We start from the raw sequence: 20615 nt of genomic DNA, 5'->3' as shown, positions 1-20615 counted from the left end.
TTTTTTTTATGTTTTTTATGTAGCCCTTGAAACAAGGATGAAAAGGCAACATACTTTGAGAGATTTTTTCAATAAGAAAAAAAAAGTCAGATTCTGCTGTTGTATCAGAATTGCCCTTGGAAGGTTCAACACAGTCACTAGCACAACCAATCCAGTGTGAAGAAAGCAGCACGTCAATTGAAATAGAAAATCACAACAACTCCAATATTGCAGACAGTCTTCCGGAATGCTGGTCAGTGCAACAATATAAACATTTTAAAGAAAAATATGAAGGCCTGGGCATTTGTAACAAAAAGTTAGGTTGTGAGTATTGTGCGAAATATGATTTCATAAAAGAGAAAAGTGTTCATGTGTCAAAAGAGTGGAAAGGTTTTCAGATTGAGGCATCAGGGAAAAACAGAATGGTACAACAAGCTTCTCTAAGGAAAAAAATGAAAGAACATTTTTCATCAAAGGCTCATAACATTTGTAAAGACAACTTCAAAATACGTGAGCAGGATACTATAACAAACGTAGTAGATACAATGAATAAAAAATATTTCAGTACTACTTGTAGAGTATTTAATACAATTTACAGCCTGACAAAAAGATGTAAACCATTTTCAGACAAAGAAGATGAGATCGAACTGCAAATGTAAAATGGATTAGATATGGGAATAGGATTGCATTCACGTAAAACTGCTGTGAAAATAGTAGATTTTATTGCCAAGGAAATTAAAAAAGAAATATTTACTAAAATTACTGCAAAACATAAGAAAATATGTTTGATTATTGATGAAGCTTCAACTATATCTTGCAAACCAGTTATAATACTGTTCTTAAAAGTTGAGGACTCAGTTTAATCTCCAACAATTTTTGTTGAGCTAGTTGAATTGGAAAAACAAGATGCAGAGACAATATGTTCTTCAGTTCTGGAAAGCTTACATAAAATTGGGCTTACCAAGAACTACTTACAAAAAAATTTAATCGGATTTTGCTCTGATGGTGCAAGTGTTATGCTTGGGCGAAAATCTGGAGTGAGCACTAGGATCACAAAAGACTTCCCAAACATAATAATATGGCACTGTTTAAACCATCGCCTCCAACTTGTTTTAGATGACTCAATAAAGGAAATAAAGCAAGTAAATCATTTCAAAATATTCCTTGATAAGATATATACTATTTTTCATCAATCCAATAAGAACCAGATTGAACTTACCAAAATATCTGAACAACTTGGAATTGAAATTATTAAGATTAGTAGAATTTTGGGACCAAGATGGGCTGCCTGTAGTTTAAGGTCAACCCTAGCTGTGTGGCGCGCTTATCCTGCACTACATCACTATTTTTCTTCAAATGCCAAGTACTTGGGTATGGCTACCCGTCTTAAAAATATATATTTTTTAACTGATTTGGCATTGATGATTGATATTTTAAACGAAATTTCTCTGCCTTCCAATGCACTGGAAGCAAGAAATACAGACATAATAAAGGCTGAAAAACTTGTGATTCGATCAATTAAAGCATTTGAAATGCTTGAAAAAGAAAAGGGTCCATACGAAAAAAGGTTAATGAATTAATTACTTCAGAAAGCTACGAAAAAATCGATTTTGTAGAAAATCATCGGTTTGTTGGTCTTCCTCGGAAAACACTCTTAGAAGGCATTGTAACGAATTTAAAAAAAAAGATTAATGGATTGTGGCCATTTAAAAGCAAGTTGTAGCCAATTTGATGATAGTAATACATTACAATTTCTCAAGTTTTTGGAGCCAGATTACTGGAATATTGAAGTAGTAATAGTTCCATGGAAAGCAGCTGAAGAGCAATTGCATGTATTTAATACATTTTTCAATTACCAAATTGAGATTAATGAGTATTGAGATTTTGTGGAAAATGTGTTAAAAAGCAACGGGAACTATTCAATTCCTAAAAGTGTTCAAAGAGCTAGAAATATTGTCAGAACAATTGCTGTAAGTTCAGCAGAAGCAGAAAGGGGTTTTTCAAAGATGAACATTATATGTTCTGAGAAGAGAAGTCGGCTAACTGTTTCCAATATATCAAACATTATGATTATCGGTCTTATCGGCCTACCGCTGAAGGAATAGAATCCTACTCCTACAGTGCAAAGATGGTTAAGGGTAAATCACACAGCTGATGATGCTCGGATAAAAGCAAAGAAAATTGCAAGTGAGGACGCCAATCAAACAGCAATATGGAAATATATTCACTAACTGTTTATGAGGTATTTAATATTAAAAATCTTCCGTTATACATAATCTAGTTGTCTTTACCTCTTTTACTGTTCTTATTGCAGTATTTAATGCGTGAATTGTTAGACTACCTTTCGGTATATCTTTTGGTATAGTTAAAATGGTCATTAGGACATAGAACATGTTGTTAATTTTTTTGAATCCCACCACTGAGTATAGTGCATACAATACTGCATGAAAAGAGTAATAAGTGTGCATAAGACATATTGGAGGACATTTGTGAAAACTGGTGTACAGAGAAAAGGTGATGTAACTCTTAGCAACCAGTCAGATTCTAATGGTTAGTTTTGGTAGTGCGGAAAGCGAATGTCTGATTGGTTGAGTTTCAGCACCTTCTTCTTGTGCATCAATTTTCATAAATCTTCATCCTCCCATCCACGCCAATGACCAAATACAGCTCAACACATGGATAGCCCATATATAAATGAAAACAAAGTGCAAAAGTACTTTTACAAATGTAAATGGAAGAAGTAGCTATAGTGATGTAGTATGTCCTAGCTACAGGAGAGCCACAGATGCTAATGTAATGATTTTACAGCATACCTCAGTAACACAGATAGGATACTTCAGTTTACCATCTGTGTATAAGGAGATAAACATATGGGGCACACCGAGGGTTGAACTGAACAACATTATTAAAAGAAAACAATATATGAAACCTTTAATGCAGTAATCCAAATGGCTCCTTATGACCTACACTGAATTCTCTGTTGCCAATTTCTGAAGGCTCCATTCCATGTATAGTTTGGCAACTTCTGTGGATTTTCTCTAATCTGGATGTACTACATTACATATGTTTTTTATCTTACCCTTTCTTTGAGATATGAAAGCGGGATGGCACAGAGGCCGCAGTTTCTGCATCAACCGTTTACAGTGTGAGTTTTTGCATTTGTATAAAATGCCTGTGTATTGGTGAAAGTGTGTGTCTGTGTGCAGAGAAGACTACCTCAGGTAATGCAAATAAAGGAAACTTACAAAAAAAATGGTCTTGCGCAAAAATATGTAGGTGTGGTTTTACACAGTCAATACATTATATGAAAAAGTTAGTTTAAAAATCTGTAAACTAAAACAGAGCAGCCTCACCTGACCTGTATGCAAAGCCTATTCTAGTGCCCGATATATTATATAGAAGGCTGCTGTCACATTGTGTCAAGTATGGCGGCTCAGTGGTTAACACTTCTGCCTCACACTGCTGGGGTCAGGAGTTCAATTCCCAACCATGACCTTATCTGTGTGGAGTTTGTATGTTCTCCCTGTGTTTGCGTGCACCGGTTTCCTCCCACACTCCAAAAACATACTAGTAGGTTAATATGCTGCTAACAAATTGACCCTAGTCTGTGTGTATGTTAGGGAATTTAGACTGTAAGCCCCAATGGTCAGGGACTGATGTGAGTGAGTTCTCTGTACAGCACTGCGGAATCAGTGAAACTATATAAATAAATGATGATGATGATGATGAAGTATACAGATCAGGAAATCACAAACATCTGTTCTTGGACTTATGCATGATGAGAATATATGCATATGTTATTTAAATCTATTTGGCATAAAGTGAATGATTGCAGCGGTTTAGTTAAGGAGAATTTAGCTATAATGCCAAATCAAAAATAACTAAGGAAATTAATTGGCTACATAGAAGGGAATATCATTCCCTAAATATAAGTCTAGCATTATTCTCATGCCTGAATATTTTGAGTATGTAATCCTCAGTTAATATAGGAGACGACCGAAGTGCATCCAGTAATTTTAAACACACATTTTTGGTTATTCACGTCACATCTTTTCATTTTTATATGTCGCTGGTTTTTATATTGAATTTATTTTAATAGGAATTATTAAAAAAAATAAATTTAAACAAATATGAAGTTCTAAGGGCACATTTTGTGCACCATTTTTAATGAACCTCTTTTCTCTTTCTTTTTATTCATTATTGTTGTTAGGTTAGTGGTTGCACCCCATAGTCAATAAATGAGAGATCTCTCCTAATTTGGAACGAAGGGTATTATGACTCCCAACAATTGGTGCGACAGTAAAATTCCTCTTAAAACTATTTATGTAAAGTTTGCTTCAAGCTAAATATTATTAAACAAATGATTTGCATTATTTCTCCTGTACTTGACTGCATAAAGTATACTGAATATATAAGTCACCACCTTAGTGTTTTCATTGAGTTTAGTATTTTTAGTATTGTAGCAATGGTAGTGGATTAATAGCCAAAAACTACAGATTTAAAACGGATACTTGCCAATTCACACTGTAATTTAATAAATTACCAAAAATAATCAAGCAGAGAACTTTATGTTTGATCATGTGCAATGAATTGCGACAATTTCTAATTAAATAATTTCACATTTTTACACTTTGCTACATTTCTCTTTCGATTTAAGTCAATATTGGCAGTATCTTTCTCACTGTTGGTTCTAGAGCAATGCAGAAGGGAAATTTTCATTGGTCCACCACCTTCAGAGGGGCCTCCCTAGGCCAGACTATGTGCGCATCTCATCACAACTATACTAACAAACTAAGCAATTAATAGGAACAATGTCAATTATATCCATAGCGGAAATCCAAAATGTTGTAATTTCAATTTGTAAATATGTGATAAATGTGTTTCTGTGTGTGATAACTTGAGATGATTTCTTTTTATATGAATGTTTTATTTTTAACGCACATCTTACAGAGGGTTCTACTGAATGTTTTTTCAATTATATCCTACAATTAATACAAAGAGGATTTGCAAATGTTTATTTTTTATTTTACTGTTGCCATATTCATTGTAGCTTTTCTTGTTACCTTTCGTAAGATGGATATCAACCATTTATACTATAGTGTGTATATATATATATATATATATATATATATATATATATATATATATATATATATATATATATATAAACATATACATATATATACCAGTTTAAGAACCTTCAATTTTCCTTTTTTTGATCTTTATTATCCTCGTCATACTTCTTGCTTTAATATTTAAATTCAGTAGCCGTATGATTTTTATGTTGCTAGGGAAATTTTTTACAAAAACCGCTGGTAATGTAATACAAAATGTCTTACAAATGTATATTATGGAAATTAGTTTATTTGTATATTATTCAATTTTTTTATTTGTTTGATCAGTATTTTTTCAGAACCCCCCCCCCCCCCAACAAAATACAGTTTATAAAACAAAATTGAACTGTATAGATTATTATAATAGCCCCAACATGTCTTGCCTTTAAGTCCAGTGTATGCTGTAACCTCAGGCACATTACTTCTTGCTCCAGACGTTGGATTGATGCTTGGCACTCTGACAACTGTAACAAAGTCTGCAAGAGATACATTTAAGAGGGAGGCCTACTAGCTTAAAGAGTTTCCAAATGTATTTTTTTCAACGGTCATCTACTCACTCACATAAAATTGGGGGTTCTATGACAAGATCACTCATCAATTCCAAAATCTATCTTTTGTTTCTCAGAAATTCTGTTAGACAGATGAAGGGGCATTGGAAAAAGAACCACACCAAAAGGTTATTTCCTTTAAAAGGGGTTGTTTATATTGGATGGTTAAGGGTGCTTACACAATCCACCTTCCTCACACTAGTACACTCATGGGGGTCCATCCCCTGCCATATTGGTAACATAAAGCTGTCCCTCATTTGTATTAGGGGCCATTACTGGACGACTGATCTCTCGGGGGTAAGTTCTCTAGAATTCCTGGGATTCCTGGTGTGGAACAAGCAGACTCTGCTATTTAAGTGGCATGTGGTTAAAAAGTTTATTTTTACAAAATCTTTTTATTCTTTTTATTCATTAGTTTACATTTTATTTTCATTAAATTCAGGATATGGGAACTGAAAAAGAAAAGGGTAGGGAAAAAGATGCAAGTCACACAGTAATAATAAAATGGTACATAAAAAGTATCATAGATTTTTTGTGGGAAGAGAGTGTATATAAGGATTGCCTTTCCAACTCACAGCAAAGTGATTTTACTAATGGCGGGCAGATCGCTAGTTTTCCAGGCCTGTGCAATCTGCGTTTCTGCTAAGAGTAATAGGGGTCCTGCAATAGTCCGTTCTGTGGATACATGGTGGCCCATTGCTTTGGACAGTAGCTGAAATATTGATAACCAGAGGGAAAGGATTTTCAGACATGTCCAAAAGATGTTATGAGGTCGGCTCTGGCTTCTGCAGCCCCTCCAGCGCTCATGTGAGAAGTTGGGACTTATTTTGTGGAGACAAGTGGGTGTTAGGCAAGTTCTAGTTAGTATCTTGTTTAGGGGCTTCAGATGGGTTGCACGGTAGGAAAAAAGGATGACAAATAGATGAATAGGTTGGACCACACCTCGGGGGTGAAGCTACAATACCCATATCTAGCTTCCATTTATTATTAATAAAGTGAGGCTTCTGGAAAGTTGTGAATTAACTAGTGTTCGATATCACACTCCTCTTTTAGGAGGTTTGGTCAGTATCTTTTGGTAGCGTCTGACCTAGAGGTATTTATAGAAATCTCAGCTATCCAAGTAACACTTGTGCACCACTCGCTCTCCATCCCCTTGTATTTTTATGTACCTTTTCCCATATCCTGAAATTCAATAAAAAATCATGAATAAAAAAAGGAAAAAATTATAGCTCTCAGTTAAATTACCTCCCAAATCTTATTATAGGTACATACTGTACTTTTACAGTAGTAAAAATATAAGAAAACCATTACCTTGTCCATGGCTGCTTCTGTGCTTGCAATGTTGCCTTTAAAAGTATTATTCTCAGACTTGAGGATCTCGACCAATCTAGACAGCTTGTTCCTCTCTGCTGCTTCTTGGGCACATTCCTGCATTAACTTTGTTTTCTCCACTTTCTGATGCTGTTTATCCTAAAAAAAAATAAAAAAATAAAAATAAAAAAAAAAGAGACATTTCACCAGAACATTTAGGGGGTGTTCAATTGTTAGCGTTAACGCTAAAAAACGAGCGCTCAAAAAATATTACCGTTTATACGGTAATATTGCACGTGAAAAGCGTTAATATGGTAGTTTACTCGCGGAATTTCAGCTCGCCGCTCCGCGAGTAATTACCGTATTAACGCTAAGATTTTTTGAGCGCTCGTTTGAGAGCGTTAACGCTAACAATTGAATACCCCCCATAGAATGTAAAATCTCTTTAATGTACTAGTCTAATGTGAGGACATCTGATGAAGTTGCTATTGATGAGGCTGACCTCATTTTTAGATGTATTTTTACCTTCAGTGAACCATATGCATTGTATTATTGAACACACGTGTGGGTGTTGTCTGGTTATTTTGTATATACAGATAAAATAAATGGTTGGGAAGGACTGGCTGAGCAATACTAACTGTGTTAACTATTTAAATAACATAACTTAGTGTCTGACATTTTTTAATTACGGCATGCTGATAAAAGGAATATTGTGACCTTTATCATGAAGGTACCTACTTAATTTCACACATTGAAACACTTGAGTCCAGAACCATATCCAGGAGCAGAATATTACCCTTATTGGTATAACGGTGATAAAAAGAACTGCCTGCAAATGAGATATCTACTCAGTAATGCTTGCCATATAATGACATGCTCTAAATGCAACAAACTGACATTTTAGTGTCAATAATAAAGTGCATCTGTCTACAATATTCATGGGAAACCTGCATATACGATCACTATGAACTAGTGATACTTTGCACTTCATACTTCTAATGTAACTAGGTCCTACAAAACTGCTGGTAAAATATTATTAGTCTATCCACAAAATGGTGGCCTCCTGCCTGTAGTTCATATTTCTTAAATATGACAACAACAACAAAAAACAGACAGAAACTAGGGGTGTGCACTGGCCGCTTTTGGTGTTTTGGGTTTTGGGTTCTGATTTGTTTTGCCAAAACACCCCGCGAAAGGTTTTGGTTCTGATTTAGGGTTTTGGGTTCTGATTTTTTTTTAAAAAAGCATAAAAAGTGCTAAAATCCAGTTTTGTTTTGTTTTTTTCACTCCTACACTATTATTAACCTCAATAACATTCATTTCCACTCATTTCCAGTCTATTCTGAACACCTCGCAATATTGGATCAGTGCCTTGCTTGCAGTCTCCTAGGTAACGCAAATAATCTGTACAAATATGCACACAGGGGCATGGCCAGTAAAATATGGAACACATACTTTATGGATACTACCATTGTAGCAGAGGGCTGTAAAACTGGAACATGACAGCTAATCATAAATAGCTATAACATTAACTGTAACACAGATTAATAGATATTTACAGGATCTGGTTCATACACATTAGTTATGCATATATAGAATATATGGATTTCTGGTTAATTATATCACACCATAATGCACCTTATGACCAAATCAATAAGCAGACACAACAATTATGTCATAATACATTATGAGTGAATAAGCAGAATCTACTCTGTACATTTTCATACTAAATTGACAGATATATGACACCACATACATACACGAGATGTACCATGTAAATACATAAACAGCATATCAATTATATATCTGTAATACAAATGTACTAATTCACTTTCTCAACTGCTCCATCAGGTTTATTACAACTGCAATCAGTTCAATTACAGCTTTTCCACACAAATTGACAATGCTTTGCACATTATAATTTCAAAACGCATTTTATTTAAAAGGAGACTTCTATTTCTCTGTTAGTAGTATATTCCAAGTTTAGCTGTACTGCAAACAATAATTGCTATTGTTATATTTAAGCAGTCTGATGTTATTTTTTTAAATGAACATTTAACTTGCAACCACCAATTTCTGCAATGGAGCCACAGGGACAAGGGGAGTCCAAAAACTGGAATTAAAAAGGGTTCTCCAGTCGAATCATAACGTTAATAATACTAAAACCACATTTTATGACCCCGTGGGGGGTATTCAATTGTTGCTTTTAACGCGCTAAAACAAAAAAAAACGAGCGCTCGAAAAATATTACAGTTTATATACGGTAATATGCGCGTAAATACCATTAATACGGTAGTTTACTCGCTGAATTTCATCTCGCAGCTTAGGGAGCTGCGAGATGAAATTTAGCGAGTAATTACCATATTAACGCTAATATATTAGAGCGCTCGTTTGAGAGCGTTAACGGCAACAATTGAATACCCCCCCTAGACTTACAATAATTCGTAATGCTCATATTTGATTTGTACTCACCTTTTTGGGGATTTCTATGCTGACTGATTGGTGTGCAGTCAATGTACATTGATAATTTGTCTGCTTCCAGACATAATGGAGGAATTTGTGCAGACCCATACTTCCATACAGCACTCCTGTCTGTTGAGCACATTATAGCGGGGAATAAACATAAATAAATCTGAATGTCGCGAGATCTGACGGCGGGATTTTGAGTCTCAGCCTCGCTTTCAGTGTTTCTCCCCGCCGGAAGTACCCGAACAGTGCTCGGATCACCATCGGATCTGCACTGTTCGGGTGGGCTCGGATTGCGATAATCTGAGCCCGCTCATCTCTAACAGAAACCAATAACAAACTAATATTTTTACTGTTAATGTATCATGTAGTGCTAAAATAGCAGCAAGCTACCTTTGTTGCATTGGACAGGGCCTCTTCCAAGAAATGAATTCTGCTTTGTAATGTATCAATCTGTTCCCTCTTTGCAGTGATTTTCTTCTGCATTCTTGTTGCAATTTGAATAGCTGAAAATAACAATTATCTCAAAGTAATTATAAACAAATCAATAATGATACAGATATTATAAATTAATTATAAAATAAGTGTGCTTTCTATACACAATTTTAACTTCATTTAGGTAGCTTGCTTTGCTGCAACCAGTAGATGGTATCAAACCTGTGTACAGCTGTGGTATCTCTTCAGAAGCTAGATTTTAGGTGGAGCAACTAGGGGTGCCACACAACAGTTCCCCCCACAAAGTGACATTAGCTGGCTGAAAATGAAAAATGGTGGAAGCTGCAACCAAAGAGTTACTACCAATTGGTCCATGCGGTCACACCCACTAGGCTGTGTGCACAGAACTGGCTTTGTATTGTTCTGCAAGGCAGGTGCTGCTCGCCAGGAAAAACTGTGGCAGGCACCCCAGACAAGTCATTTGGTTCCCCCACATATCCTAATCCTGCCCTGGACCGGTTATCTAAAAACTTCTTATACAGAAAAGTTCAACAAAACAGAAAAAAATAGATAATTGTTTCTGCGGGTAAACAAATGGGTATTTTGAAATGTGTTTTAATATGTTTTAGCAGAGCTGTAACTTAAAATCTTAGAGCCTGGGGAGAGAAGGAAAACTGCCGCCCCCCTAGCCCTCAATTTTACCCCATGAACTTAAAATATTAATAAACTGTGCCCTTCTTCAGCATTGCGGCCTGGGTGGTCGCACCTCTCTCACAGCCCTAGTTACGATGCTGCGTTTCAGGCATGTGCTCTGACACATGGGAAAAAAAACCTTATCCAAAGAACCCTCAATCCCAAAATTTCCATATTATAGATCCCATTGGGTATGCCCAACAAGAGCATGATTAGGGCATAAGAAAAGCTACTAAGAGAAGTTGGATATGCACAGAAACTGATTTTAACTTATGATTACAAATTTATTTAAAATATTATTATTATTATTATCTTTGACTTATAAGGTGCCACAAAGGGTCTGCAGTGCCGTACATTACATATACAGAAAACAGAACCAAGACACAACATGATACAAAAATATATACAAACACAGGTGACAGGGTAAAGCAAATCAGATTAAATCTAGGACAGATAATGAAAGGCATGGTAGAAATCAGCGAGAAGAAGGCCAAAGCTTAAGAAAACAGGAAAAACAGGGTTAGCGAAGCAGGCCAAGAGGTACAGAGGGTGAAGGAACAGTAGAAGGAGCACACAAGGAAAGAGGGCCCTGCTCATGAGAGCTTACATCCTAAAGGGAAGGGGGAGAAACAAATAGGGTGGTACTAACTAGGGAAGAGAGCCAGGACAAGGAATATGATTAGTTCTAACACATCTGTGAGCATGTTGCAAAAACATTTGTGAATTCTCCACAATCGCATTGTGGTTTTAAAAACTGAAGCATTTATATATATATATATATATATATATATATATATATATATATCATTTACAAATCCAAATGCATTACAAGGACTGTAAATATTTCTTTTTTTGTACTGCTGGGACAATGAATAATTACAAATCTTACCATGGCCATCACAATCTTCTACAGTCTTCAGAGTGTTTTTGGTTTGCTCCAATTCAGTTATTGCGGATTTCAGTTGCATTTTGAGTATGGTAGTTAAGTGTTCTTTATCTCCAGTCTGGTTTTGGCAATTCCTCTTCAATGTCTTGTAGTCTCCTGTAAAAAAAATCAATGTGCTGCTTTTTCTTCTTCTGAGGACTACTAAACCAATACATTACACACATGAAGCATGAATGTAAAAGACATTTTCCCACAACTTTAGGACACTGCATAAGTGGCATAGACCTGAGACTTGGCATAGCACAAATAAACAGCTAAAAAACAAACTACTCAAAAGTGAAAAAAAGTTTTGGGGGGGAAGGCCCTAGTGTCTTAGAGTAGAAGACACATCGCTGAGCTAATAACAAGTTGAGAGAAATAGAAGTTTATTTGCAGGGCTTGACCTGACAGGTAATACAAACAAGTAGGTTTGTGGAAAAAACAGATTTCAGTTGTACATATAAAGTTTTTCAAAGTAAGGGTATAACTACATGCTCAAAAGCAAATCGTTTTGGTTTCTAGACACTCGCTCCTTAATCATCATCACCATTTATTTACATATATTTATTTATATTTATTTATACAGAGAGTGAGAGAGACTAGGGTCAATTTTGATAGCAGCCAATTAACCTACCAGTATGTTTTTTTGGAGTGTGGGAGGAAACCGGAGCATGAAACTTAACCGAAGAGATATTAAAGAATGAGAGTGAATATAAAAAGTAGGACAGGTGAATTTTAATCCTTCACCGACTACTTTTGAAATTGTGCATACTATATTCATGTTTAAACATAGTTTTATGGTAGACAATGTTGCTAATTTGTTAAAAAATGGCACAAAAGTATTTTCACCATGCTGCTGATCAGTGTTGATTACTTCCTAGATAGACTGACCAACTGCTTTAGAGCAAGAGATATTACCTGGTGAGACCCAGCTGCTGTGCAAGGCTTTTGTAGAGACACACGCTTATACAAAATTTACGGTTTTAAATAACTGTTTTTAGCAGGTCCACAGAAAGCAGTTCCTTACCTGCTAAGCTTGCAAGATCACGCCGGGTTTCTCTGAGCCCAGCCAGAAGTTCTTCTTTTTCCTTCCTCAGTTTCTTGGTTGCTAGAGCTCTCTTAGCGATTAAATTGGTCAGTTTGGCTTTCTCCAGCTCTAGCACTGTACACATTTCATCCAGCTCAAAGAGTCTTCCATCCTTCTTCTCTGCCATAGTCTGTTAAGACAACAAGAAAATAACCAGCCATCAATTATTTACATACTAACAATGGAATTGATGTAGAACTGAAATATTAATTTAAAAAAAAAATATGTTAGTGTTCTAAGAAATAATTATACAAGCAGGTAATCTTGAAAAGCCTACACAGAAAAGTGTGCCTGGCAACGTTTTTTTTTCTTGGCGAGAAATAAAAGCAGAATTAAAATTATTTTTTTTGTACCTATAACTGTTCAGCTTTAAAAGAATGGGATTTTAGATTTAAGTTAAATCCTTTTCTCTTAGTCCATCGAGGGACACCGGAACATTGGGGTATAGAGTATAGCCAGAAACAAGGGCACTTTAAATTCTTGAATTGTAGCTCCTCTCCTTTTCCCTCCAAACCCCGCGCCTACCTGAGTACACACCAGTTACTTTTTAACCAAACCCCACAGTATAGAGACGGAGAAATATCTGAACAAGGAGAGGAGAACAACTAACAGACCATAAAAACTAAATGGACTGAGAGCCAAGGATTTAGCGTAAGTATAAAATCGAAAAAATTCTCAGACATCCAAATGTGGGACAGCAGAACATCCCAAAGCTTCCCTTATGGGTAGGTATGTTCAGCAGAGGCAGTGCGCAGCTCCTTCCTTCCAAAACTGGCATCCTTAGATACAAACACATTGACCTTATAGAATATGGTAAATGTCCTGACACAGCTGCTCAGCCAAGGCCCCATGCCATGCAACTCATGAAGTTACCATCATCCTGGTGAAGTGAGCTCTAATAATCTCTGGAACAGGTTGCCCAGCTCTGTATTCCATCTCACAATGGATACTTTGGCCTCCTGTCAACTTATTGAATTGGCCTCGTAGAGAACCAAAAGATTGACTACATCTAGACATTAAAGAAAGCCCTCTTCCTGTGGAGACCTACAGTGGATCAAGGCCGGAATCACTAGATCTTGCTTAAGGTGGAATTTTGAAACCACCTTCGGCTGAAAGGAAGGACTTCTCCAGTTGTCCGAGTCAGAAATTTGAAGTTTATCTTATGCAAAGGTTCAAATGGTGAATGCTGCAAAGCATCCAACACCAAATTGATATCCCATGGCGCCATCAGAAAAACATAAGGAGGATGCATATGCAGTACACCCTGTAAAAACATTTTAACATCTGGCAACAAAGCCAATCTTCTTTGATAGAAGACAGAGAGAGCTGACACCTGAACTTTAATGAAGCTAAGGCTCATCACGGCATCCAGCCCATCCTGTAAAAACATAAGGAGCCTGGGCACTTTAAGAGAAGAGATAGGAAACCGCTTCCTCTCACACCAGGCAATATAATTCCTCCGCACTGTGTGGTAATTTTTGACTGAAACAGGTTTCCTTGCCCTGAACCACACTATTGGACAAACTCTACTTTGCTCTGAGAATCAAGACTTCGGAAGTCAAGCCTTTGAAGCTAAAAAAAGTAAACCTTGGTGCAGAAATGGTGACTCTGAATTAACAAGTCTGGTCTGAGAGGCAGACGCGATATGTTTGTGCACCAGGCTCTTCGTGGCCAATCTTTTCACTTTTTTTCAAAATACTCAGACGACTACCAGGGGGAAATAGGTAAACTAGATGAAACTACCAGGAGACTGACGTAGCATCTACTAAGATGACCCTTGGGTCTCTTGCCCTTGAACAAAAAAGCTCCATCTTGTGGTTCAACCAAGATGCAATTGTATGGACGTCCGATTGACCCCACCAGACTAGTGAAGAGCCATTCCCCAGGATAAACAATCTGTCTGCTCTGAAAGTCTGCCTCCTAGTTCTCTACCACTGCAATGAAAACTGATATAATGGATTAAACATTTAGTTCTGCCCAATGCAAGATCCTGCTGGTCTCATGCATGGCAATAGGACTTAATGTGCCTCACTGGTTGTTGAGGTATGCCACTGCCATGGCATTGTCCGATTGTATCTTCACTGAGCTTCCCTGCAAAAAATGTTATACACTGACTAGAGCACAGAACACTGCTGACCATTCTGACATGTTTATTGGAAATCCTGACTCCGCCAGAGTCCAAAGACCCTGAAAGCGGATGTGAAGAATGACAACTCCTTAATCCCAAGAGCTGGTGTCCGTAGTCACTAGAGTCAACAGTCCAAATGGAGAACAGGTGACCTTTGCTGAGGTTCTCCTTCCCCAGCCACCAAAAGAGTACATGACACACCCTGTGAAAAAAGAGAATCACCTGGCTGGATTGACACCGGTGAGATTTGTTCCACTTCGAGATAAGTTCTAGTTAGTCTAACTGGAACTCTATTGCATTAAAAGTGAGCAAACTGGACTCGAATGTTGAGACCATTTTAACCAGTACCTTAATGCAGAAGTGTACAGAAGTTTGTTTGTGAGACAACAGAGACTTTACTATACACTGCAAGAACAGAATTTTGCCCGACAGTAAGAACACCCTCTGTTTCTGCGTGTTGAAGATAAGAGCCAGAATGATCATCCATTATGATGGTGTCAATTTGCAAAAATCTGTGCAATCTCTCTCACATGGACCAGAAGCACAGTTGGTGCTTGTGCTTTGATCAACCGTTAATCCAAATAGAGAATGATTTGCACTCCCTTGGACTACAGCAGAGACGCCATAACCGCCACGACTTAAAACCCTTGTAGCTGTGGCCAGGCCAAAAGGAAGAGCCCAAAATTGGTAGTGATGGGTCTGGAAAGCAAATCCAAGAAGACAATGATGTCCTTCCCAGATTAGAACGTGAAGATACACAACCTTGATGTCCAAGGACACCATATACTCATCCCTTTCCAGGCTTTTCACTAACAATCTCAGTGACTTCATCGGGTTTTTGAACCAAGAAAAGGTTCAAATAAAACCCCAAACACTTTTGGTGATCTGGAATCGTAACGACCACCCCTGAAGAAATCAGAGATAGAATAACTTTAAACATAGCAAGACGTTTTGTCTTGTCTGGGGGGAACCCCGTGGTAAAGAGTCTTCTTAGTGGGGATTTGGGTAGAGCTATAATGTAACCCCAGCCACAATCCCCCCTCACCCAGGCATCTTCTGGATCCAGAAGAGAAGTAAATGGGCTCCCACCACAGATGAATCTATGTGGACAAAATGATTCTCATGCTGATGGCACGTCGGAAGACCTGGAAGTTGGATATCTAGCAGTCTAAGCAAACCTCCCCTAAGTGCAATGGCCTGCGTTCTGGGTTACTGACTCCAAGATTTTCCTGTAGGAACCTCCCCTGAAATCTGAAAAGAGCGAAACCTGGGACCTCTAGATTTCAAAGCATTAACGGGAAGAAATGCACTCCTTTCCTCTGAAGCCTGGCTAATAATAATTAGGTACAAATAATACACCATCATAGAAAGGAAGAGACTCTAGAGTCCACATCAGCTTCCCAAGCTTTAAGCCGACATCCTATCCCCAATCAGGCCAACATCTAGAGCCACATCCCTCAAATACTCAGCAATTCAAACTCCGTTAAGCTAGCCATCAAGCCCTCTGACAGCTGAACACCCCTCCATGGCTTTATTTACCCATGCTAAGACTAGAACTGGTTGCAAAGGACTTAAGAATGCTTTCCACCTTACAGTCAGCGACATTTTTAATGTTTGCCGCATTGGGAATGGGAAATATTGGTTCTCTTGGACAACCTTGCTACTGAGGCATCCACCTTAGGAGGAATTTCTCATTTAACTGTGTCCTCAACAAAAAGAGGATAACAATTCTGTAGCTTATGGGACACTTGGAATTTATGGTCCCGAGTGTTCCACTCCTCACCAAGCAATTATCCAGCTGGGAAGAAGAAGAAAATAAACTGTTCTCTTAGCACTCCTTTTTAAAAGGGAAGATTCCAAAGCATCTGAAAACTCTGTATCATGGATGTCCAATACCTGGCACACAGCCTGAGTCAGATGATCCATCCCTTGTTGGCTATAAGGATCTTCTTCAAAGTATAAATAATCCTCTAAATCCAAACCTCCAACTAACTATTGAGAGGAACCGTCAAAATCTGACTCATTACTACGAGGGGGACACATGTCCAAAAGAACCTCCCACAAAACCAGAGGGAGTAGGACTGCTCTCATGAGAATGGGCCAGCAGATCAATCTCAGCAATGGAGCTGGCTAAAGGTTTAGCCCAGGCTGGTTCCAATACAAATGTACCAGAGCCCCAGGTATATACGGCACATGATCCTCAGACTGGCAGGCTGCCTCTGACTGTCCTAGAGGTAATTTATCTTGGCATCTACAACATGTAAAAATATTTTTTTTTATGAGAAACCACCTTTACAGCCTTTTCTCTTATAGAATTCCCCTTGTCTGACCTGGCAGAAAGGCACAGGTATAGAATACAATAAACAGAACACACTCAACAGAAAGAAGGTGAACCTCCTAAGAGTCCCAAGCCCAGAAAAACTGAGTTAAACCTCACTCAGAAACCAGCCCGCATAATAACTCACGGCACCAATAGTATAAAGAGAGCTGAACTGGAGATATGTCTGCTACTTCTGGTGTGCTTCAATTGTAGTGAAGGAGCATGCTAAGGAGATAGGGCAAAGGGTCCACCTTAAAAGAGCAAAAAAAAACCTTCCCCCCCCAGGTTCCAGCACCATGATGGCTGCCATCAAAAAGGACGTCCCCCTCAGGCCAAACTAGTACCTAGTAGGGTTACTATCTCAGTAACCCCTAGTTGACCCGGCCCCAGGTTAACATAAAGACGGTTATTTTATAATAATAATAATAATAATAATAATAATAATAATAATAAAGAAATAGCCCCTGGCCTGGAACTGAGGGTTTAGTTCATATCTGCCTTAGACTACTCTCTGGTGCTTGGTGGTGCAGCGACTGCCAAAGCAATCCAACGTTGGGAATAACAATGGAGGCACAACTCTGCTCCTCCGATCCCCACTCCAGCATTGCACAGCCATCTGTGCTGTGCGATGCTCAGACATTTAGACTTCTACAGCTTCCGTCTGTGGCATATATGTGGCCAAATGTTAATACAAAAAAAACAAACACCTGCCTCCAAGCTTTAAACCAAAATAAAGCTGCTGAAGCAGCACAAATCATGGCCCTCGCTTGATGGGTACTTTAAAACAACTGGTCTGTGCTCCAGCAGGCGCTGGATATGGAGGGGGAGGAGCTACAATTAACATTCAAATATTTAAAGTGCAATTGCTCTTCTATACCCCAATGTTCTGGTATCCCCCAATTGGACGACTGAGAAATGGCCATACAATACTTGGTTTTTATACTACTTGTTAAGTTTCATATTTGAAGTCCCTTATATAAAGTACCATTCACTTTAATCCTTTGTTTACTTTCCTTATACTTGTGTATTATTTGTTATGTACTGTGGCACGATGTATTGTACATTGAGTTAAAATCATTGATTTAAGTGGTCTGAGAATTCTTTTCATGTTTTCACTTTTCAGGAAAACATGTTGCCACAGGGTACTTTATTGAGTTCACAAGAAATCGTTTATAATCATTTAGCCAGATATATATAAAATAGATAAAGTGGATTTTCATACTGTACATCTTTATGAAGCAAGTACATATTTGAGAAGCAACTAATGAATATTTGGAACATAACCTTACCCTTACATCCTGTATTTCAGCTTTTCTAGCAGTTACTTCCTCTAGGAGTTGAGATTTTTCTGCTTCCAGTGCCTCTACTTCCTGGTTGCGTTTTCCAATCATCCGAGTTATAGCTTCAATCTGTCCCCGCAGAGTTATTATCATGTTATCTTTTTCCACCACAAGCAGCTTTAGTGTATGCGCGTCTTTCTGTATCTCTGATATCTTCTCAGTGTCAATTTTCAGCAGTTGTACCTCGCGCTGCTTGTCTTCAGCATACAAACGCAGTCTCTTCAGCTCATCCACAGCTTTCTTTAATGCTTTATCTTTCTCAGACAGGAGTTTTTTTGATTCTATTGCATTTTTGTCAGCATTTTCCAGGCTCTGGGTTTTGACTGCTAGCTCATCTGCAGTTTTCTGCAATGTACCTTTCACGGACTCCAGCTGGGACGATATGAAATTGAGACTAGCCGTTTTCTCCTGAATAGTTCTCATCTGTCAGGAAAGGACAGAAAAGTAGGGATCATTTAAACATATCACACCACCTTTTATTTTTTGTGTAGCATTGTAATGTACATAATTACAATATAATTGACCAATTTCCAGTTCTATCTAAAGCACTGACAATGCCAATCCCAGTCTTACTGCTGTAAAGTGGGAATGCTTGACCTCAACTTCTTTCATTATAGAGTGGAACGAAACATAGAAAAACAGAACAATTTAAATCATCTATTTATAGCCTTTATGGCTAATATTTACTGACACATTATTTTGCTGACTAGGACGGTCATGAAAACTTCTTGCAAAGTACTCAGCACCATATGTACTGAGAGCAAAGAAAAATATTTTATAAGCAGTGATGTACGACTACTTGAGCAAGTACTCCAAATCCTCTTAGTTTGCAATGACACAACATGAATAATTTAAAAATAGCTAATACAAATAGCAGTGCCACTTAACATTACCTCAGAGACTGTTTGCTTTAACATCAAAAGCACACAGAATGATTGATTAATGTTCCTCCCTTCCCCCTATGCTGTACAGGCAGCAGCAGTTTCACTGACCTGTGATTCTTTTTGAGCATTTCCACTTTTTATTTAACTACATACAAATCAACAAATTATGTTCTCTGCCCTGTCAGCTGGCTGGGGAAAGAGAGGCTCTGGTAAGTCTGACACTTAGTGAGCTAATTAGGACATTTAGCAGGCTACTTGACTGGCAATGCAGAACAGCCTGACTAATCACTACTACTGCTGCCCACTTGCTCTACGTCAGCATCAGGGGAGCAAAAAGGGGGGTATAAAGTGCAATTAGGCAATGATGATGATGGTGGTGGTAGATTGAGGTCGAGGCCCTTCTACCCATTTACAGTTCTGTCAAAGCCAGATTATGGGAGGGGGAATAATGCACAGCCTAGGAGTCACACCACCTAGGCTGCGCGTCATAGGCTGCACCTGTAAAAGCGGCTTATTCCAAGCCAGAACATGCAGCCTGGGGTCCCTACAACAAGCAGTTGCAATCCTGGGCGGTACTCTAGTGAGATAGTGAGAAATGCGGTCATAGGGCAGGGGACTGGTGGAGAAGGGACAGAGCACTGATCACTATGCAATTAACATAAGCACATTATACAATATAGTGCAGTTGATAAATGTAATACATACTACTTCCTTAGCTAAACATATTACCCAGGATTGAGCTGGCTGGGTTATAAGAGAAATTCTTTACTAGTCATTATTATCTGGTTGCATGTCACACATTTTGGAGGTCATCTATACCTTTCTCAAAGGCAAAAAAAGGCAGGATGAGACAATATTTGGGGAAAAGTGGACACAGAGACATTTGCTTTTTGATAAAATATTGTCATTCAGATGCGGACACATCACCACATACAAAACTCTACATAATATAAAACCTGTTGTTCTGCCTTATGTTGGCTCTCTTCCTTGAGCATATTCACTGTTGCCTGAAGCCGATCCACCTCCATACTTCGTTCAATCAGCTCTCTTCGTAAGTGTTCACTGGTGAGGCCGCTGACTGTTTCCCGGTCCTGTAAGTGTTTCCTGTGCACTTTTTCCAAGTTCAGCTGTTTTTCACAGATTTTAAGGGCTTCCTGTAAGTTAATTTAGAACATTTGTTAAAAATCAGCAGGTTCATTGACTGTTTTTTTGCCAATCCACAAAATTAAATTTCTTTTCATGCAATAATTTTCTACATTTAGAAACACATAGCTCTCGAATACTTTTACACAATACTTTTCAAGTGAATTTAACAAAACTGATAATACTGTGAAAGGAAGTTTAGAAAATTACATGTAATAAAGATTACAAATTGCATTCTTACA

General features: G+C 37.9%; 1 protein-coding gene across 1 annotated transcript; it reads right to left on the bottom strand.

Moving 5' to 3' along the window:
* Positions 1 to 1412: 1412 nt before the first annotated feature.
* Positions 1413 to 20608, bottom strand: CCDC158 (coiled-coil domain containing 158). The gene is made up of 9 exons (XM_075199345.1): positions 20600 to 20608; positions 20187 to 20384; positions 18296 to 18769; positions 12499 to 12688; positions 11436 to 11588; positions 9812 to 9924; positions 6953 to 7111; positions 5477 to 5569; positions 1413 to 1442 (listed from the first exon to the last, which is right to left on the bottom strand). Exons 1-9 carry the CDS (start codon positions 20606 to 20608, stop codon positions 1413 to 1415), a joined length of 1419 nt encoding a protein of 472 aa, XP_075055446.1.
* Between the last annotated feature and the right edge of the window lie 7 nt (positions 20609 to 20615).

This window comes from Mixophyes fleayi, chromosome 1, assembly GCF_038048845.1.
Source record: "Mixophyes fleayi isolate aMixFle1 chromosome 1, aMixFle1.hap1, whole genome shotgun sequence".
NCBI lineage: Eukaryota > Metazoa > Chordata > Amphibia > Anura > Limnodynastidae > Mixophyes > Mixophyes fleayi.
The sequence above is the reverse complement of the archived record's forward strand: the minus strand, read 5'-3'. Positions and strand labels throughout refer to the sequence as shown.

Coding starts and splice junctions, on each gene's coding strand:
- CCDC158 (XM_075199345.1), bottom strand. Junction 9,925..11,435: donor AGAAGATTGTGATGGCCATG/GTAAGATTTGTA, acceptor TGTTATTTTCAG/CTATTCAAATTGCAACAAGA. Junction 7,112..9,811: donor CCCTGTCCAATGCAACAAAG/GTAGCTTGCTGC, acceptor ATTTTTTTTTAG/GATAAACAGCATCAGAAAGT.